At 47.0% G+C, this 22,577-nt stretch overlaps 2 protein-coding genes and 1 pseudogene across 12 annotated transcripts in view; 1 reads left to right on the top strand and 2 right to left on the bottom strand.

The window, feature by feature from the left end:
• TNS3 (tensin 3) overlaps nt 1-22,577 on the bottom strand; it is a 313,618-nt gene that overhangs the window by 143,756 nt on the left and 147,285 nt on the right. For all 11 annotated transcript variants that reach the window (XM_074379714.1, XM_003930795.4, XM_010341376.3 and 8 more), the window contains 6 exons: nt 19,873-19,925; nt 17,086-17,257; nt 15,342-15,392; nt 13,154-13,276; nt 6,215-6,279; nt 2,004-2,087 (listed from right to left, as the gene is read on the bottom strand). In XM_074379714.1, the coding sequence (XP_074235815.1) occupies nt 2,004-2,087; nt 6,215-6,279; nt 13,154-13,276; nt 15,342-15,392; nt 17,086-17,257; nt 19,873-19,925 (548 nt within the window). The remainder of the gene's footprint in view (nt 1-2,003; nt 2,088-6,214; nt 6,280-13,153; nt 13,277-15,341; nt 15,393-17,085; nt 17,258-19,872; nt 19,926-22,577) is intronic.
• On the top strand, nt 8,996-9,306 carry LOC120360904 (thymosin beta-10-like). Its single transcript, XM_039462075.2, has one exon. The coding sequence runs from the start codon at nt 9,054-9,056 to the stop codon at nt 9,186-9,188; it is 135 nt and encodes a 44-aa protein (XP_039318009.1). The 5' UTR covers nt 8,996-9,053; the 3' UTR covers nt 9,189-9,306.
• On the bottom strand, nt 9,374-13,145 carry LOC120360903 (mitochondrial import inner membrane translocase subunit Tim10 pseudogene; annotated as a pseudogene).

Here is a 22,577-nt window from a genome sequence, read left to right as displayed (position 1 = left end):
GGAGTTCAAGGCTCGCCTGAGCTACATAGTCAGACACTGTCTCCACAAAAATTTTAAAATTAGCTGGGGGTGGTGATGTGCACCTATAGTCTCAGCTACTCAGGAGGCTGGGGTGGGAGGGTTGCTTGAGCCCAGGAGGTAGAGGCTGCAGTGAGCCAAGATTGCTCCACTGCACTCCAGCCTGGGTGACAGAGCAAGACCCCATCTCAAAAAAATAAAAAGAAAAAAGAAAATGAGGAGATATTTTCCCCCTTTTTCCATATTCTTTTAATGTTACAAACAAGCTGCTGGTGCCGTAAGAAATTTTAAAAAAGAAGGAGGAGGAAAGAACAGCCATCCTTCCTTCCTGCGTGCCAAGCAATCTGATCAGGTTGCCCCCATCGACGCCTCACTTTCCATGTGGGAGGTCATATGAATGGCACCATTTTGGAAACTGTTCAACAAAGAAATGATACTTAATGGTTCAAAAAAAGACCCCCAAGTGACTGACTAACTAAAAAAAAAACTTTTTTTTCCTTTGAGACAGAGTCTTGCTCTGTTGCCCAAGCTGGGGCACAGTGGCACAATCTCGGCTCACTACAACCTCCACCTCCGGTTTCAAGCGATTCTCCTACCTCAGCCACCCAACTAGCTGGGATTACAGGCACACGACACCATGCTCAGCTATTTTTTTGTATTTTAATAGAGCCAGGGTTTCCCACGTCCGCCAGGATGGTCTCCGTCTCCTGACCTTGTGATCCATCCACCTCGAGCTCACAAAGTGCTGGGATTACAGGCATGGGCCACCACGCCCGGCCCCACTAAAATATTTTATAAAATGCTGAGTTTTCTGCACGCAACTTGCACTGCATGTGGCCCTGCTGCTGTCCACGGTCCCACACCCCAGCCCACTTTCCTCCAACACACCCGGTCTCAAGAGAAACAGAGCAAGGCCATTGGAAACAGCAAGACAAAAGGAAAAGGTGCCTCTGGTGATGACTGAAATCCCTTTCTGCCCATCTACCCCCATGTCTGCTGACATAGCCCTCAGCAGCACTGAAGCAAACAGATGGGAGGCATCAGGATTTGCATACACGAGGGCCCGTGTGCAACTACCTGTCTCCAGAACAGAACACCATTTGCCAATCGCCCTGACACTTCTCCTACAAATTCCCTGCTGTGGGGTTTGAAATATGCCATAGAGCTACCCGGTTGGCCTTAAGTGTCACCATCTGTAGAGGAAATGCACCTGGATGGGGAGCCAGCCGTGGGTCCTTCTCACTGCCGCTCAGCCAGCCCTGCTCAGGTTCTTGACCTCAGCCCGCTGGGCAGGTGGCAAAAGGAGAAAGTTCTGCACGCCCCCTCACCCCCCGCCCCCCGCCCCCACGGCTACTCCCCATCACTTACTGAGCACCTTCCTGAAGCCATGCCCAGGAGTAGAGAAGGAAGAGATGGGCAGCACGACCATGGGAAAAATACTCCCTGGCCTCCAGGAACCGATGAGCCACAAGAATTGGCCAAATGCAGCTGGTAAAGTGTTTGTATAAGTAAAGTTTTATTGGAATACAGCCACATTCCCCGATTTCCATATTGCCCGGGGCTGCTTTCATGTTAGAACAGTTGCGATAAAGATCTTGTGGCCTGCAAAGCCTAAAATACTCACTCTCTAGTCCGCTGCAGAGAGAGTTTACTGACCCCTGGTCTAGGCATAGAACCAAGTTCCAACATAATAATGGAAATCAGAAGTCACTCACTGCAAGAGAGGAAGATGCCAACGGGGGCAAGTCCTTCCTCAAGGACTCTGTCCTTGCAGGCCAGCAGCGTATGGGGTTCTTTCACCGCAGACATGCAGGATAGCTCAGCCCTTCACCTCTGCAAGGGATAAGCCCCCGCTTCATAGTCTTGGCATGACCCAAGGATACCATTTAGGTGTTGGGACAGAGGAGATGTCTCTTCTGTTTTCACATTTTTATATGTAAAATTTCATTCACCTCTTCACTCTGGCTTTGGGGATGTATACATACCGTTTCTGAGAAGGCTGCATTAAAGCTGAAACTTTGTCGTCATAAAACTTCTTCATTGCAAACCTGTCAAGGGCCTGGTCAGCGCTGGGGAAAGAGAGAGAGAGAAAGAGAGTCAACTCAATGGAACTCACGCCATGTACGTGCATGACGAGAGACATGTCCCATGGCTGCTGAAAGCAACCAGCTCACACACAAGGGGCTTCACTCTTTTGCTGCACCTGTGCACACCCCATTCCCCTGTCTCTTCTTAGACTTCATTTCCCCTGCAGGAATATGCTGGGCTCAAAGTGAGAGCAATAGCGCAGGGTCAGAATTCTCATCTGAAATAACAGCACCTTATCTAAAAGTATGATACTTAGATGTGCTGAATACCCAGTTTGCAGGAGAAGAACTGGCTGAGGCTTCTCAACAGGCAGGTGGCAGGGGCTGGTGACCAAAACTGTCTTTTGGCCATCCTATCTCCCAAATAAAAGAGGCCATGTTAAGTGGGCTCTGAAAGAGACAAGAGGCAGACTCAAGTCTCAGGACCACGAGGATGCAGGGAGCAACCCAGAGCAGGAAAATGAATGAAGCCCCCATGAAGTCCCAAGAGAAGGCCGCAGGACACTGGGGTTGGAAAGGCATGTGGGGCCTCAGGGTTGCATCACTATTTTTGAAGTGACTGCCATAGAAAGTGACCCCACTTTCCAACCACATATTTGACCTTCAATGCCAGCTTCACACTGCTCACAGGTAGTATCTGACAGACCTTCCAGAAACTTCACGGCAGGGCATTCGTGGGGCTTCCTGATCCAACTTCAGCATACACCATGGAGTATGAGTGCTGTGTCTTAACAACTCAAACTCATCTGAGCCAAACGCTTCCTTAAAACCCTGATAGGCCAAGCACCGTGGCTCACATCTGTAATCCCAGCTCTTTGGGAGGCCAAAGCGGGCAGATCACCTGAAGTCAGGAGTTCAAGAGCAGCCTGGCCAACATGGTGAAACCCTGTCTTTACTGAAAATACAAAAATTACCCGGACATGATGATAGGTGCCTGTCTCCCAGCTACTCGGGAGGCTGAGGTGGGAGAATCACGTGAACCCGGGAGGCAGAGTTGTAGTCGGCAGAGATCACACCATTGCACTCCAGCCTGGGGGACAGAGCGAGACTCCATCTCAAAAAAAAAAAAAAAAAAAAAAAAAAAAAAAAAAAAATCCTTTCTTAGAAAAACATGTCTGCACCCCTCCAGAAAAATGATGTACATAGGCACTGTGGACCTCATAAAGGCCTGGAAAACACTGGTAAAGAGATAGGCAGGAGGAAAAAGAAACATGCTCAAAAGTAAGTTGAGTGTGACTTGACTTTTAAAGAATGCTATGAAATGGACAACTTGCTGCATGCATTTGCTAGGCAAGGGGCTGGGCTGGTGGGGCAGTCACAAACAGAAGTGTCCACTTCAGCACCGAGTTCATCACATACTGAGCAGGAGAGCACAGCTCCGTCGCCTCCCAGTGACTTTTCAGCACTCCGTTTTTTGGAATTCACTTGTTTTATTAACTGCTAAGAATACATTTTGACCAATGCTTATTTTGCGTAGTAATATCATTACTAGTAATAATATTAGTACTGCTTTTGTCTTTATAACTCTTATTTTATGGTGTTGATACAAGAATGTTCTTTCCTGGTGACTTGAAGTTTCTGTTTCATTCTGTTTGTAGTTTGTGATGAAGACCTCAAACATGTGTGCCTGCGCTATCTGTGATTACTCTACTTGTGGAATGTAATCTAAGAGGGAACATTGGAGAAATGATCAAAGATGTACATGTAAGAATGTGTTCATCGTGGCAAGCTTTGCAGTAGAAAATAGCTGGAAGCAACCTAAATTTAAACACACACACACACACACACACACACACACACACAAACTAGAAGCAACTTGGATAGGCAAAATCAGCAAATGCTTAAATACATAACGTATCCATTGAATAAAGTGCTATGCTGCCACTGAAATCATGTCAGGGAATGATGCGTATGAAATGATATTCATGGCTGGGCACCATAGCTCACACCTGTAATCCCAGCACTTCAAGAGGCCAAGGCCATCAGATCACAAGGTCAAGAGATCGAGATCATCCTGGCCAACATGGTGAAACCTCATCTCTACTAAAAATACAAAAATTAGCTGGGCTTGGTGGCATGTGCCTGTAATCTCAGTTACTCGGAGGCTGAAGCAGAATTGCTTGAACCTGGGAGGTGGAGGTTGCAGCAGGCTGAGATTGCACCACTGCACTCCAGCCTGATGAGAGAGCAAGACTCCGTCTCAAAAAAAAAAAAAAAAAAAAGATATTAATATAGAAAAGCAAGTCATAAAAAGCATGTTGTTTCAGCCCATTTAATTGAAAGGCACTTAATACTATTACTCCTACTAATCACAGCAGCATTAATGACAGCCAATACCTGATTACCGATCTTGTTCTAACTGCTTTTTGTGTAATGATAGGTTGAACTGTCACATCATTCTAGGAGGTAAGACTACCATCATTTTTCCAGGTAAGGATGGCTTGGAGAGATTCAGGTAAACTGCCTTACACATGCAGCTGAAATACATATTGACTACTGAGAGAAAACAGAGTTTGTAGGAAGAGTGTCAATGTCATGTTTTTAGTCCTTAGACTACTACCCTTCCCAAAAAATACAGGACTATCCACAGTGCATGGAACTTTGGTTCAGGCAGCACTACTTTGCTGGGGTTAGAAATGCTCAGGTGAGGCCAGGTGCAGTGTCTCACGCCTGTAATCCCAGCACTTTGGGAGGCTGAGTCGAATGGATCACCTGAGGTCAGGAGTTCAAGACCAGCCTGGCCAACATGGCAAAACCCCGCCTTTACTAAAAATAACAAAATGATTAGCCAGGCGTGGTGGCTTGCACCTATAATCCTAGCTACTGAGGAGGGTGATGCAGGAGAATCGCTTGAACCCGGGAGGCGGAGATTGCAGTGAGCGGAGATTGTGCCACTGCACTCCGGCCTGGGCAACAGAGTGAAACTTTGTCTCAAAAAAAATAAAGAAGTGCTCAGGTGGTCTCTGCCCAGAACCAGCCAGGATATGTTTGGTGGCCAACCAAATGTCTGTGCCATCACTGAGGGATGGATGTGACCAGGAATCTCTATTTTTCTGGCACACATGCATTGATGATTATTCTCACCAAGAGGGACTCTGATTTTCACTTGGGGCTTGGGTTTCCTCCCTGGCAGGCACCAGCTCCCCAATTTGTTTCCAGAGAAAACATTCAGAAAGTCAAATTTCACTCCTTGGTGCTAGAAAGGAAAAGGTTTATCGGCTGATATGAATAAGCTTCTATTTCCTCGGAATGGAAAGCTCAGGTTTTACAAAGAGGCCATTGAGAAGACAGGGCAGTTGCAAATGCAGACCCCATAAATAATGATATTTTCTGCACTGCATTGCAGCGTGAGTGAAGATCTGCACTGTGGGAAGGCTGCTGGGGAACACCATGGCTTCCCAGGGCCAGGAGGGCTGCCACAGGGCTGGGGTCCTCATGGCCCGGCCGTGTTTGTGTCATGCCTGACTAAAGGGGCCCCAGTGGCACCTCCAAAGTCTCCAAAACTACAGTTCCATCTCATGGAAATCAGCCCAGACCTGGCTCCCCACTCCCAGGCTGTGAGATCATGAGCAAGCTACCTGGCTCCTCTGAGCCTTGCTTCCCTCGTCTGCGCAATGGGAATGACAGTAACACCTCGTGGATTAGTTAGAATTCAGGGAGAAAGGAAAATAGTGAGTATACTTCCCAGAGGCCCAGTGCCTGCAAAAAAAAAGAGGTGGCTGTCACCCTTAATATACACAAGGTATGAACTGATTTAGTGAAACCACTCTGTTCTTAATTTTCATAATGGTGACTTTTACCTCTGTTATTTTTTATTAGACTTCTCTAGAGAATAAGGAACAGTGGGGCCACATATTTTTTTAATGCCTCCATGGAAATACTTAGACAATCATACATAGCCACCCAACCTGGGAAACGCCACCTTCACAAGAGTAAATGCTTAACTGTAAGCTGGGTTTCCAGGCACTGACCACCCCAGCACTGAGGGATACGAAACACAGGTCAGCTGAGCCCTTAGTGTCCAGAACAGCTCCCCACAGACAGGCTCCAGCCCCGAGCAGGCTGAGCTTTTAGTGCCGAAAGACAGCGGGCTGACATCTTCATCCTACCTGGCCGAGACGTTGGTGAAGTGCATGTAGGATGATATGACCACTCCTATGCGTCCTTTCCCGCCCTGCAGGAGACAAAAGATGAGCTGATTTTCTCTGAAATCCTGCAGCAGAGATGTAATTAGAACAAGAAAAGACTCACTCGTGGACAAAATAACAGAGAACATGCTTTGGAGTTTAGGCCAGCATTACCTGCAGCCTTCCTGTCTGGGAGAGTCAGTACCCAGTGCAACTGGAGTCTCTGCAACAGGGAATCTGCAGGCTGGGTGCAAGCAGTAAGAGCAGGTGCTAACCAGAGCAGCTGTAGAAGCCCAGGAGGGCTGATCGACACAGCAGCTGCCTGTCATTTCACCCAATTAGGCTGGAAGTAACTCATTACACATGGCGGGACCACTGTCCCAGGCAGACGTTCTGGAAAAAGACTTAAATCATAATCACAGATACCAACAGCCCAGCTCACAAGCCAGCAACACCAGCAGCAGAAACAGAAACTGCTGGACAGGCCACCCTCACCCATAGCCACAGAGTGCCACCTTCTAGAACTTACTCTCACGACCTACAACAGCAGACAGCAAACGGCAGCCCAAGAGCTACTTCCCCCCATTACCTACTTTCCCACAACTTGCGAGCTGAGTTGCTTTTACATTTTCAAACCACTGAGGAAAAATGTTGAAAAGATAAGATTCCACGCCATGTGAAATGTGCTGAGGTTCAGATGTCAAGGTCCATACATAAAGTTTGATAGAACACGGCCACTCCCCTCTGTTCACCTACATCCAGAGCTGCTTCCACACCCACTGCAGGGGCGGGTCTGAGTATCTGCAGCAAGACCATGGCACCTGCAAAGTGTTAAAATACAATCTGGCTCTTTTTAAAGATATTTGCCAACCCCTGATCTGGAATCACATAAAGCCAAAATGGCAGGGCCTCTAATATGTAGCTCCCTTACTTCTTGAGAAAAAAACTACCATTTAAATTCAAGTCACAATTCTGATAAGCCCAGTCATACATGAATGTCACCCAGGATAATCCTTCTCTCTGTCGGTCAAAGTCAAGAGCATGCCTTACAAAGATGCTCAATGCGGGCACTTGATAAACTCTTTGCAGCTGAATCCTGGCACGTGCAGTTATTTACGGTATGGCTACTAGCATGTTTCTTGCATAAAGCTATACTTGACAGCAATTCACCTACAAAGAACACCTCAGCCAAAACAGGCACACATGGTGGTGACGTTCACCCCATTATCAATCACTTTTGTAGCACTATTTATCGATATATATAAAGCAAATATTAACAGATCTGAAAGGACAGGCAAAAATACCACAGGTGTAGGGGACTTCAGTACCCCATTTTCTACAATGGACAGCTCATTGCAACCTCTGCCGCCCAGGGTTCAAGCGGTTCTCGTGCCTCAGCCTCCCAAGTAGCTGGAAATACAGGTGCATGCCGCCATACCTCGATAATTTTTTTGTATTTTTAGGAGAGACGGGGTTTTACCGTGTTGGCCGGGCTGGTCTCCAACTCCTGACCTCAGGTGATCTGCCCACGTTGGCCTCCCAAAGTGCCCGGATTAGAAGCGTGAGCCACCATGCCTGGCCTCAAGTATCTTTTCTCACCAGAGTGGTATGAAACTAGAAATCAGTAACAAGAGGAATCTTGGAAAATTCACAAGTTTATGGAAATTAAACAATATGATCCTAAATAATTGTTGGGTGGACGAAAAAAAAATCAAAAGAGAGATTTCGAAATATTTTGGGAAAAACAAAACTAGAAACACAAGACACCAAAACTTATGGATGCAGCAAGGCAGTTCTAAAGGAAAGTTTGTGGCAATAAATGCCTATATTAAAAGAGAAGAAAATTCTCAAAAAAAACTAATGTTGCACCTGAAGGAACTAGAAAAAGATCAAACTAAACCCCAAATTAGCAGAGGAAGGGAATAGCAAAGACCAGAGCAGAAACAAATCAAATAGAGACTAGAAAAACAATAGAAAGATAAACACAACTAAGGGTTCTGAATACAAGCAAAATTGACATACCTTTACCTAGACTACATGAAAAGAGAAGACTCAAAATCAAAAATCAAAGAGCAGTCATGACCGTAACTGATGCCACATAAGACACAAAGAATCACACACAAAAAAACTATGAACAATTATGTGGAGATAAATTGGATAAACTAGAATAAACTCATAAATTCCTAGACATATACAACCTACCAAGACTGAAACATGAAGAAACAGAAAATCTGAACAGAACCATAACAAGTAAGGGGATTGAATCAGTAATAAAAACTCTCCCGGCAAAGAAAAGCCCAGGACCTGCTCACTTAACTGATTAATTCTATCAAACATTGTGTGTGTGGGTGGGGGGGATGGGGGAGGCCTTTGCTATGGTTTAAATATTGGCCCCTGCCATAACTCATGTTGAAATTTAATCCCCAGTGTGGCAGTATTGAGTGGTGGTGAGGTCTTTAAAAGATGATTAGGTCATAAGAAACCTTGCCTTCATGAATGGGTTAATAAAATTGTGAATTAATTAACTAATGGGTTAATGGGTTATCACAAGAGCAGGACTGGTGGCTCTCAAAGAAGAGGAAGAGAGGCCTGACTGGCACCCTCAGCCCCCTTGCCATGTGATGCCCAATGCAGCCTCAGGGCTCTGCAGAGTCCCCAACAGCAAGAAGGTTCTTACCAGACGCAGCCCCTTGAGCTTAGACATCTCAGCCCCTATAAATATTAATATAAGAAATAAATACGGGTCTCTTGCTGCAGTAACGTGAGTGGGAGCACCAGGAACCCAGGCTTGGAGCGGGACCCTACGGATTGTTTTAAGAAAATGGCAGACAAACCAGACATGGGAGAAATCGCCAGCTTCGATAAGGCCAAACTGAAGAAAACGGAGCCGCAGGAGAAGAACACCCTGCCGACCAAAGAGACCACTGAGCAGGAGAAGCGGAGTGAAATTTCCTAAGAGCCTGGAGGATTTCCTGCTCCTGTCATCTTCGAGACCCTAGTCCTGATGTGGAGGAAGAGCCACCTGCAAGATGGACACGAGCCACAAGCTGCATTGTGAACCTGGGCACTCCACGCTGATGCCACCGGCCTGTGGGTCTCTGAAGGGACCCCCCCAATTGGACTGCCAAATTCTCCGGTTTGCCCCGGGATATTATAGAAAATTATTTGTAGGCCGGGCGCGGTGGCTCACGCCTGTAATCCCAGCACTTTGGGAGGCCGAGGCGGGTGGATCACGAGGTCAAGAGATCGAGACCATCCTGGTCAACATGGTGAAACCCCGTCTCTACTAAAAATACACAAAATTAGCTGGGCATGGTGGTGCGTGCCTGTAATCCCAGCTACTCAGGAGGATGAGGCAGGAGAATTGCCTGAACCCAGGAGGCGGAGGTTGCAGTGAGCCGAGATTGCACCATTGCACTCCAGCCTGGGGAACAAGAGAGAAACTCCGTCTCAAAAAAATAAATAAATAAATAAAAATAAAAATAAAAAATAAAAAAAGAAAATTATTTGTATGAATAATGAAAATAAAACACACCTCGTGGCATGGCAAAAAAAAAAAAAAAAGAAAAGAAAAAAAAGAAATACCTTTTCTTTATAAATTACCCAGTTTCAGGTATTCTGTCATAAGTAACAGAAAAACGAAAACTCCACCAGAAAGGTGAAGAGATGCAAACACTTTGAAGCTCATTTTACAAGGCCAGCAGTATCCTGATATGAGGTCTTTCTCAATGCAACAGTAAGCATTCAAGGCTTTGCAGCCTGCAAGGTCTTCTTGCAACTATTCAAACCTGCCTCTGCAGTGTGGGGGGAAGCAGCCACGGATGTACATAAGCCACGTTCCACTCAAACTTTATGTATGGAACTGAAGTAGGATACCTTCATATAATGTTGTAAATACAGCTCTTAGCTCACAGGTTGCAGAAAACAGAAGAGGGCACGATCAGCTCATGGACTATTGTATTTTAGTGCAAGCAACATTCTTTTGGACTTGGAACTGTTCTTAACAAAAATCATAGAATTACTAATTGCACAATTTGCCGTGGGTATTCATGGACTCAGAAACAGAAAGTTGGTATGGATGAAATCTCCCAAAAGAACTGCAGACCATTTCTGGTCAATCAATAACCAGGGTGTGGAGGGGTGAGGAGGAGACTGCACACACCCACACAAACACAAGCCTCTGCTTCACACAACAGAGCAGGAAGCACAGCAGAACCGACCCTCACTCTGTTCCCGCCCAGGCTGAGACAGGCCCAGCTATGCTAGAAATTCCTGGCATGTGTGGAAGGATATGCACATTCTGCAAAGTAGGCGGATTTCGGCAAGTGTCAGCGATTTCACCCCCGCAGTGATGATGACGAACTTCTGTTAACATGGACATCAGCAATTTCAAATTAAAAGAGGGCTTATCTCTCAGGGCACAGTTTCTAAGCGTTTCAAAAATGGTTTACACAGCACCAGAAGCGGGCAAGCAATTAGCAAATCACTTCTTAGAAGTTTCAACATGCTCCCATGAATTCCACTAACAAGAGCAGTCCAGAAAGCCCAAAGTTCCTTAGGGAAAGGGTGCATTTTAGAAAGCTCTAGGCAGTCCCCACTGGGACCCACATGTTTTACATCATCTCATCATTTCTTTCAATTTCATCAAAAAATGGAACTGAACAACAACTAAAATGGAATAAATGGCCAAGGGTGGCCTTTTGCAAGTCCAGCAGCTCCGAGAGTGTTCTGACGACGTACTGGCCGCAGGTCTGGGTGCGTCCTAGGACCTGCCCTTTCCACAGGTGTCCAGGTGTGCTGCTGGGCCCAGGCCGGCAGGTCAGGAGTGCTGCTTACAGCAGCCTGCTGTGTAATCCTGGGCAACGATGACCCATCAATATCAGACTCGCTGTACCCAAATCACCACACCTAGCCTGAAAAGCATAGCTTGTTTTAATTAACAAGAATTGTAATTATTTAAAAGTCTTTCTCTCTCTCTCTCTCTCTCTCTCTCTCTCTCTGTCTGCATCAAAACACAATTTGGGTGGAGGATCCATAATTTTAACATAATACTTGAAAAGATCAGGACAATACAGACAATTTGGAAAGAGTCCTAATGGGTGTACCTATCCATGTGGGGGGATAACATGATCAAGTTAGACGTGAGGAAAGAGATAACACCTGAGAGAAGCAAAGAACATCTGTGTGCCCTGATGGATGTGTCCTGCACATCGAATGGTCATCAAATGCCCTGCAGCTGTAAACAGCATCCACAAGCCAGCCAACATCAGTGCTTCTGCAGAAAACATACACTAACAGTCTAATATAACTCATAGGGACTCTTCTTGCAAACTAAATTCCATAATACAATGGATTTCTGTGCAGTTCTTTTAGTGTGAAAGAGTCTGGAAGAAAAAAAAAACACTTCTATCTTGAACTGTCAACACCTCCTACATATTTTTATGGTCCTAAGAATGGTCCAAATTATTGTCAAACGTAGAACAGAGGGAGCTGCCCCTTAACGAACAGAGACCCCAGCCCACTGGAGACATCCTTTCCCAAAGGATTCCTCCCTGACTCAAGGTGTGACTGAGATAAGAGCTTTTCTCTAATAGTAAGTTTCTGGCGGGAGGGTTAAGCTTCACACACTTATCCCTCAGTAAGTTTGCTTTCAGTCCAACGCTTTTCAACACCAATCACATTTCAGGAGCAGTAAAAAGCAGCTGAGAAAACTGGGAATTAAGAGGAAAGATCCCAGGAGTTGGGAGGAGGAGGAGGGAAGGACCCCGCAGCAGCCAGGAGGAGGAGTGCCCGCCAGCACAGGCCACGTCTGCACTGCGATGGCTCTGTGTGGAAGGGACCATGTGTTCACTGCAATGGCATCATGCCACCATCTAGTCCGTTGACTGACTACCGTAACTCAGACAGCATGGAGAGTCTGGCACAGTTCATCGGAAAAGTGCAGTGCTCTTCTGAAAAGGAGGGTTTTCCAAAAAAATACAACGCAATAAAAATGAAAGGATTTGCTCTCCTAACCCTGGTCAATAGTTCCAAATGTCCAGCTACACATTCAGGGACCCCAATCCTATAAATTCTAAAGCCAAACTTGGGGAGGTGTGGCAACTCTTTGCTTCTTCTTTTTTTTTTTTTTTTGGTAGGTGTCAATAAAGTCATATATTATATATAATATATACACATACATACACACACAGTCACATTCCAGTGTGACAAATACTCCTTCACCAGGAGAAAGCACTACCACTCTGGGATCTTGAAGACTCTCTACCAAGAGCCTGGGCCTGGCAGTCCTCACAGATGACACCCAACAGGGGGCACTTTTATTCATGTGGGGAGGGGTGGGGTGTAGCCCAGGGTGTATACTGACTGGGACCTCCCTCGGGCCCAGAGCTCTGCTGCACCCTCTTTATCAGCTCTTCAGCCTGCATAGACAACTCTGTCAGCTTTTTGCCCATGCGCTCATGGATGCCCAGGTACTTAGACACACATCGGTCCAGGCACACAGACTTGCCCTTGGACAGCTCTGCTTCCTTGTAGTGAGGAGGCACACACCTCCGGTGGTAGGCACTGGTCATTCTGTCGTACATATCGGCCATCATCTCCACCTCCAGCTCTGCAGACAGCTGTTGGGCCCTGAGCGGACCCATCTCTGCCTAGCACTCTGGAAGGGATCTCCTTCTGACCTCCTAACCCACTACCTGGCTCACAATGCCCACGGAGACCCCAACTTCTCACAAATATTACAATGTTACCCCTCTGTTTGCTTCTTTACAAGCAAGTAGGAAAACCTAAAGACAAACCCATGAGGAGCACGTCACACCGGCTCAAAGTGCAAATGTGTTCAGAGGCAGCACTGGTCTCCACCTCAACTCCAAGGGCTGACGCCCCGCCAGACCCCCGAGGGCGAGAGGTGGGCGCGCTTACCCTGCAGTGAATGACAACCACGTGCTGGGGGTCGCTGTTCAGCCAGGACTCCTGTGCCTTGCATATGGTACACATCTTATCCAGGGGCGGTGCGTGGAGCTCCGGCCAGCCCACATCCATGATCTGCAACAAGAGAGGGGAGCTTCCTCAGTTTCCATTTCCTGAAACCTCTGAGGCCATTTCACAATGACTTCTTTCGTCATCAGTATATTTCATTTGGGAGTGAAGAACATGCTGCGTGACCCTTTCCTAAATCTCAGTGAGCATCCTTCACTGGGAGGAAGAAAATAAAGCATGACACTGCCCGTGTGATGCCCCTTCTTCCAGGGGCTCATCTGCTCTTCCACAGCTGGGCTGACTATTTTAGAAAGGTCTTTGGGGAGCTGCTGACGGTGCAGGTTGTGTGAAGGGGGCCGCAATCCAGTGAGATCTCAAACAGGAGTCCTGGCCCCAAGCTGCAATCCCCCCAACTCAGGTTAAAATACCACTTTGGAGAGTGCAGCCAGCCATCTCCCACATGCTGTGCAGAGGCAAACTCCTGGAAAGGCAGGGCTGAAGGAGGAAGCACCGTCCAACCCCTGATTAATTTTAGTGTATGGACAAAGAAAATCACGACCATGTGCTAAAGACACAGTGGATCTGTGCCGCTCTGAGCGTTCTGAGGCACACGCAAGTCCACGGTGGCCCACAGTGACCACACGGGGGCGCTGCTCTTCCTTTGATTTCCTTTTGCCAGTGGCGGGGGGACAGAGAGCTCTGTGTTATGAAAGTCGCAGAAACAGTGTAAAATCTTTGGAAATTTCAAAACATTGCCAGGAAGCAGGAAACGTCACTACCTCTTCCACCAGTCAAAGATAACCAACCACTACAACCTTTTCATGAATCCCTTTCTATGCACATTTAGCATAACTGAGATACTATTATTATAAATTATATACTCTACTATTGTTAACTAGTATTGAAATGGGCAACTTATCATGATTCTGCTTTTTTATTCTAATGGCTGCAAAATATTTCAACACATAGAATATACATACATATATGTATCATAACCTATGTTGACTCAGTCTTAAAATTATTCTCCCAAATTTTGCTATTGAAAATGATCATGGAGGGATGGGGGAAGGGGAGGGACAGAATTAGTAAAATACCTAACCCATGAGAGGCTTAAAACCAAATGACAGGTTGATGGGTGCAGCAAACCACCGTGGCACATGCATACCTATGTAACAAACCTGCACGTTCTGCACATGTATCCCAGAACTTAAAGTAAAATTCAAAAAAAAAAAAAAGAAAAGAAAAGAAAAGAAAGAAAATGATGCTGGAAAGAGTGAATGACTATGACCATAAAGAGATACTAGGAGGAGACCCCCGTGCTGATGAAAATGTTTTCTCTCTTATCTGTGGTAGCTGAACAAATCCATACATATCATGCAGTTTAGATTTATTCTGTTATAGCAAATCTATAGTATACATATATATATGTACACACATAGGACACACATATATATACATGCTGGGATTACAGGAATGAGCCACGATGCCCGGCCGATACATTTATTTTTAAGGTTAATTTGTTCAAATCAGCATCCAAACAATTCCCAAGGATTTCTTTTTCCTCTATCTTATTCATCTGACATGAATTTAAATCCAATTCAAATGTTTTCAACACTGTTCGAACAGAAATAAAGCATCTCTATTTCAAACTAAAAAAAAGTAATTAAAATATATATAAATATGCATTACATATGAAAGATCCCAGGAAGGTGGGAGAAGGAAGCATCATGTGTATAGATTTGTTCTATACATACATATATGCAGTATATATCATCTATATACATGATGCCTAGAAACACACATGTACGCAAAAAACAGGGAAACATGAGTGAAGTCCATAGATGTACCAGCTCCAACTTCCTGGCCTAGGTATTTTATTATTAGTGTTGTAAGATTCTCCCACTGGAAAGACTGGGTGAAGAGTACAGGGGATCTCTGTATTATTTTCACAACTTCCTATGACTCTCTAACTATTTCAAACTAAAGAAAAAGCAATTAAAAAATTGATATGAACACTTCCTAGTACCCCTTATCAAGTCACAGTCCACAAAGACCAGTAGCAAATTATTTTTGCACAAAATAGGCATTGTTTACATTTTACAAAATGCATACTATAGGGATAACGCCATACCTTTGGGTTAAGCTTCGTGAGGTCGTATCTCTTTTCTGAAAGGTTTAATACCTATAAAAGAGAAAAATGCCTTTTATAAAATAGATTTTAATATTTAAAAAAATTAATACTTTAACTTTAAAAAAAATATTTAAAATCTTTACACTCAAGAATCGGGGGGAAAAAGCTTTTAGACAAATCACTGACATCATAGATGAAAGGCGAAGACATCACTGCATTTTGACATGACATTTGCCTTCCAGGTACCGAGGATCAGAAAAGATTGAAAAGTACAGACACGTGTGTTGTCACAGAATAGAAAGCAAGTAAACTAAGTTAGGGATGGCATACAGAGCCCTTATACATAAAGTCTATATTCTACTTCGCTAAACAGTATTAAACCAGGCAATTTATCACGTTACTGTTTTTTTATTCTCATGGCTATAAAACATCCTAACATACAGGATATATACATATACACATATATATGTACACACACATATATATGTATACATATAGATACGTGTGGCGGGGGTATATAAAATAACTTCCCTGGTCTTGCTCCTGGCAACACAAACTGACCCAACTGAGAGCTGGCACATGGTGAGGAGGGCAGTCCCTCCTCTGTGGCCTAGTGGGCCCGGGCCTGGCAAGGGCTGAGTTCATGCCCAGCCAAGAGCCACAACCTAAGTTCACTGAAAAATCACAGCTGTTTGTGGAACCTTCCTAAATACTCAAGTAGAGCAAAACGGAAAATAATAATAATGTTCCAGCAGCACAGAATCTTAAAAATTAACTAAACATCCCTCTCACTTCAGAGTCAGAGACGTGAGGATGGAGGCTTGTCCACAGCCAGGTCACAGTCAGACAGGCTTCAAGGGGAGAAAGAGCAGGAGCCTGAGTGAATGAAGGGTCAGGGGGTGAGGGGTCAGGACGCAGGAAGCACCTGGCCAGAGCTGCTCTTGCAATCAGATGGGGGCCCCATCCTACTCTGCCACTTGGGTACACTTCTCCGAGCCAGTGGTGCCCCAATCATTGGAGCAGACACACAAAGAAGACAATGACTGCCTTGTAGGCTTGCGGGTCGGATTAGCTTTACCATAGATAAGGAGGCCTCCTTACTACAGATAAGGAGGCAGGTAAGAGAAGGTGCCAAGGAGCTGTCATTCAACCCCATCAGTGACCGCTGACAGCAGAAGCAGCCAGCCTCCGCCGGGGCTAGCAACCATGGGATCGGAAAACAAGGGGCCAATCGGAGGGCCGCTCTGTATTCTTCCTCAGCTGTAGGCTCCACCATCAACTCGACACGTATGTTTTGAAAATCGACCTGTCTCCTTGCCCGCAGGACAGCCCCTGGTTTCTTGGGCACTCACCCAATGTGTCTTCCTAGTTTCTTGCTGAGGAGGAGAGTCACAAGTTTGCCTTTTGATATCAGGGAGGCAGCATGGGAGCGCAGGGGTGGCCGGCCGGGGACATGTCCCCAGGCACTGGGGAGCCAGCCTCACTGGTAAGTGCGGGACGAGGCAGCAGGCATCCCTGCGGTCAGCTGTCATGTGTCCCTGAAAGCTACCTACAGAGATCCATGACGCTCCTCTCCAGGCACAGCAGCAGAGAGACAGAGGACCAGGGCGCCCTGGGCTGCTGTGTGAGCCCAGGCTCGCCAGCTTCTCCCTCGTGTGTAAGCCAGGGCTCTGCGGGTGCCTGTCCCCTCGGAGTGCCTGCTGCACGGCCTGCCCGAAGGCTCCCGGAGCCGCCCACCGCTCACCAGGTAGTTGTCCCCGTGCTTGGACTTGAGCATGCGCGTGACCTCCTGCAGGCTGTGCAGGTAGGACTCCTCGGAGCAGCCGGCGGGGAAGGACACCGCGATGATGCGCTCGGTGATGTAGGTGAGGTCCAGCCCGCGGTCCTCCTCCATGGTGGGGCTCAGGACGACGGGCCTACGAGAGAGCAGGGGGCAGGTCAGAAACGGGGTAAGGAGGCATCAGACATTCATCTTCTGCGAAAGGGAGAGGATGAGGGACACTCACCCTCCAGGTGTTCACACCAGCCCCTGGGTGGCCGGGGGGGGGGGGGGGGCACGGAATTTACAGTGTGTGCCATCTCTGTGCTGTGTTCCCATTAAGGGCGGACAGTGCAGGGAGGGGCACAAGATCGAATTTTCCTAGCAGGGCATGACTGGGTCCGGCAAGCTGCGGGCAGGGAATACACAGAGAGAGAGAGCAGCTCAGGGCAGTGACGCATGGGCTCAGATGCAAAAGCACGAAGGCGGTTTCACTGGGAGCCGGACGGAGTAGGGTCCCAGGCGGGACTCCAGGAAGGGGAGCCTCAACCCCATTCCGAGGTGTCGCGGTTGGCCCGAGGCAGCCGGGAGGAAGCGGAGGTGGTGTGAGCCGAAGCCAAACGTCAGCCAGCAGCTCCTCGTGTCTGTGCGCGACATCCTGGGGCAGGTGCGGCCAAAATGAGGCTGAGCTGGCCGGCTGTGGTCACGGGGGACCCTGCAGGCCCACGGGAGAGACAGGACCTCACCCAGGAGAGGGGACACGCTGGGGAGGAATTCAGCAGCCGCACAATCAAAGCGGCCTTTCATCTACTGAGGCGCATCTCAGTGGGTTCCCTTCAGAAGGCTAAGAGCTCGGTGGGGCACCGTTGGGGCCCTACCCACCTAACCCCAGGCAGGGCAGAATGTGGGGCTGGTCACCCGACCATGTGCACAGGTGGCCAGGGCAGGCACCCATGTGTGAGATGAAGACTGCGGAGGAGGGAAGAGGGCAGAAATGGCCACGTCACGGCCAGCAGGCTGAGGACTTGGGGAGTGTGGGAGCCAGGTACCCAGGGTGACTCGGAGACAAGGGCCTCCCACAGACCACAGCTTCTCCACCAAGCCTGAGGGTCCCTGGGAGGCCTGAGCCCCTCCCAGGAGGGCTCCTAACATTAGGGTTGAGGGTGGTATCCAGGAGGAGGTGGAAACGGATCCAGGGAGAGGGGGTGGGGTCGCACCAAATCAGTGGCCCCATGAGGTGAAGCCAGAGGTGCGGGTGCACAGGTGTGTGCTTCAGTCCCTCCACAGCGCTGCCACCAACCAGCTTTGGGGTTTTCATTTTTACTACTCCTTTGTGTTTCTCTCCTTTTTCAAATTTTAAAAATTTCAAAACCATATAAAACCATTTTGCAAACCTCCATGTGCCCATCACCCAACTTAAAAGTTACCAACACACGGCCAACCTTTGTCCATCAATACCCCCAGCGATCTTCTCCATTACGTTTGTTGCTTTGAAGCAATCCCAGATATTATGTAATGTCATTTATAAATCCTGTAGCATTAATTTCCAAAAGGGCACTTTTTAATGAAAATGTCTACAATGCCATTATCACAACTCGAGAAGAAACAGTAACATCAAACATCCAATGCTACACTTTTTTAATTTATTATTATTTATTTATTTACTGAGACGGAATCTCTCTCTGTCACCAGGCTGGAGTGCAGTGGCGAAATCTCAGCTCACTGCAATCTCCACCTCCCAGGTTCAAGCAATTATCCTGCCTCAGCCTCCCGAGTAGGTGTTACAGGTGCATGCCACCACATCCAGCTAATTTTTGTATTTTTAATAGAGATGAGGTTTTATCATGTTAGCCAGGATGGTCTTAATCTCCTGACCTTGTGATCTGCCCACCTCGGCCTCCCAAAATGCTGGGATTACAGGAGTGGGTCACCACACCCAGTTGATACATTTATTTTTTAAGGTTGATTTGTTCAAATCAGCATCCAAACAATTCCCAAGGATTTCTTTTTCCTCTATCTTATTCATCTGACATGAATTTAAGTCCAATTCAAATGTTTTCAACACTGTTAGAACAGAAATAAAGCTCCAACCACGGTCACGAGGCTCCACAGTGAGGACCTTTCCAGAAGATGCTGGCTGGCTTGGGGCACTGGTTCGGGGCCCCGACTCGGGGCCCCCGTCATCTGCTCAAAGGGTTTCTTGCCAGTACACCCTGATCAAACCTGGAATCTCCCCCAAAAGTGACACTTGCGCAATCAAGCCTCAGTAGTGGAATTATTTACTCAAAGACAATCACAAGTGTTTCTACAAGCTGGGCTTCTGACCCTGACAGAACATTTAGAAAACGAATAGAAAATCTGATCTGTGAAGTTCAAGACCAGCCTGTGCAAGACAGTGAAACCCCATCTCTACCAGAAATGCAAAAATTAGCCAGCCATGGTGGTGGGTGCCTGTAATCCCCACTACTCGGGAAGCTGAGGCAGAGAATTGCTTGAATCCAGGAGGCAGAGGTTGCAGTGAGCTGAGATCACACCACTACACTCCAGCCTGAGTGACAAAGCAAGACTCTGTCTCAAAAAAAAAAAAAAGAAAAAAGAAAAAAGAAATAAAAAAGAAAATTTGACCCGTATCACCTTTGATTGGCAATGTTTACAACCAAAACAGAAATTATGATTTCTACAGAATAAAATGACGCCATGCCCACGTTTTCTCTGTGGAGAGCTGACCTACAGCCAGAGACACAGAGACGCACGACCCACACAGACACTCACCCCACAGGTTTATCACGGCAGAGAGAAGTGGACAGCGTGGAACTCCCTGGAACCTGAAAATAACAAAACAAGTGTCATTTTAAAGTTTCCTTCCCAGCCAGTCTACACGGCAGAAACACCACTGAGAGGGAACAATGACAGTTGTTCCACAGGTTTCATCATAAACAGCAAGTCAATCGTAACTACTGGCCCACTTTATCACCTCGGGCGGGTCTACACCATATCGTGTGCTTCGGGTCACCAGAGGACGCAATGCCACTAACCAGCACCAGGACGAGCTTCCCTGGGGGCCAGTGAGGCCACCCTCCAGTCAGGGCAAGGTAGGCATCGCTCAGCCTACAAAGAGTGCCCTGCCCTCCAACACAGACGTGCCCGATGACATCAGTACTGTGACTATCATGGCTGCTATTATTTACTTGAAAGAAACAATTAATGAGTGACTTTCAGGAATTCTCAATCATACCCACTCTCTTTTTAAAGAGCCTATTCAACAGGGAGAAAAGACTCGGGTTGTAATTATTTCATAGTTGATATAACCCTTCCATGTGTGTTAAGGGCTATGTTATATACTACAGAGACAGGTGAGAGAGATCTGTTATTTCAGGAAAAATGGGCTGCAATGTAGGAGTCAGAAGGCGCTCCAATACTTCAGAAGTGAGCAAATTGGGGCTCAGAGAGGGGAGCAATCTCGTCAGATGAGAGGTGGGTGGGGAAACCCAGACACCCCATAAAGGATGTCTGGGTTTATATATATGTATATAGTATATATATGTTTATATATATGTTTATATATATATATACATATATATATATATATATATAGAGAGAGAGAGAGAGAGAGAGAGAGAGAGAGAGAGAGAGAGAATACAATCTCAGAGGCAAACGGAATACACTAAAATGTACTGCAGGTTAATTCACACAATCTGTACATGTAAGACATTTACTTCAAAAAGTATTCAGTAAGCCAACATCTCAGGGTAGAACAGCAAGGGGTTCGACCAACCATGGTCCTGGGTCTTCCATGAACCCACCGTGATCTGACTGTATGTGTCCCACATCTTGATCAGACCACACATCCAAAATGCCCCGACTCCTATCGCAATGTGACGCTGGAGTACACTGGCCCAGTTCCTACAAGCGTGCTGTCGCTTCAGACCCTACATCAAGCTTAGCGTTTTACCGGGAAACGCTGGCACGTAACTTAACATATAAACAAGGATTTGTTTATGGTAACTCACTGGCAACACCATTTAACTCTCACACTGCGCATCATTCCAAGATGACCACCATACAAATACGTGACTGCTCACTGCTGGCACCACTGTGATGGGTTAGGAGTGTCACTGTCTTTCCAGCAGGGGCCCTGACAGCAGGAGGGAAGCGGGGAAGGGTCTTGGAAGGCACAAGGACTCTGCTGTCCCTGATGGAACCCAGGACCTATTTCCTCAGCTGCAGAGTAAAAGGGCAGGTCAAACCCACCAGCTCTTCTCCATCCAATAATCTCTGAATCCAGTTCAGCATTATATGCCTTGATATAGTAACTCCAGTGTTCAAATGCCGAAACCACACAAATTGCAACCACTGACCCCCCCCCAAAAAAAAAAAACCTTTTAAATCAATAGTTATATAATTTCTAAGGTCAAGGCCAATACAGGAAACTGTAATCTGTGCTATTACCACATAGAGGCCCCAGAACCTGAGTTGGTTAAAAGTCAGAAAGAGTGCTGAATCGCACAAAGTTGCTTACGTGAAGTGTTTGGAAATGCAACTTCCTGTAAAGTACCCCTGCATCACACAGAGAAACTCCTTCCTTAACCTCTGCATTGGGAAGAGGGGCAGGAAGGAGGAACTCAGCCTGTCCCCCAACAGAGCCAATTTTCTATGTAAGTCTACACCCTCTTAAAATCGAGGCGAGACCCCGCACATGTCAGGGCCACCCTCCAGGAACACAGAGAGCTCGACACCCACTCGCATCCCCGGCCCCAGACACGCATATGTCCACCTCATGCCTCCAGCCCAGATGTGCAAACCCGGGCCTGGCCACATCCAAGGCATGTGGTGCTCAGCAGCTTCCATAGCACGGCCCTGGAGAGCACTGCATGAAGCCCAGCGGAGACCTCGGTCAGCAGACATCACCATCCCTACGTCACACGTTACAGGTTGGTGACAGGGATGGTGATGAGGACATGCGGATTTGGTGGGCAGATGTGTTGGAATCCCACAGTTAAGCTGCAGTAGCACCTTCTGACACCAGAACTCTGCACTCCTTCCATCTCCTGGCTTTCAGTTGGTCCACACCCCTCCTGCACCCGCTGCCCTTGAATCACATGAACATCAGTGAGGATAAAAGTGTGCTTGGGGGAGCTGTTCTAGCCCCGTGCCCAAGAGGAGAGACAAACTGTGGCCCTTCCGTCACTTCCAAGACAGCGTCTGAGATCCGATGTGCACTAAAAGCCCCCTGAATGATTCAAGGGTTAAATCTGGACCAAGCAGAGGACATGCCTATGACAGGTCCCTCTGACACACTGGGATAGAACCCTCTCGGCTGCTTTCACTTGGACTAAAATGAGAGCCAAGCCCAATACGGAACTGGAAGGGCTGCCAAGAGTTTCTGAAATACCATGCTTGTCAAGAGGAGATTCAGCGATATGAGTCTTTATTTGAAAGTAAAGAATATGCCTACACTTGGGGTGCATAAACCTAAG

The sequence above is a fragment of the Saimiri boliviensis genome, chromosome 10, assembly GCF_048565385.1.
Source record: "Saimiri boliviensis isolate mSaiBol1 chromosome 10, mSaiBol1.pri, whole genome shotgun sequence".
Taxonomy (NCBI): Eukaryota; Metazoa; Chordata; class Mammalia; order Primates; family Cebidae; genus Saimiri; species Saimiri boliviensis.
Note: the sequence above shows the minus strand (reverse complement) of the source record. Positions and strands in the feature narration are given on the sequence as shown.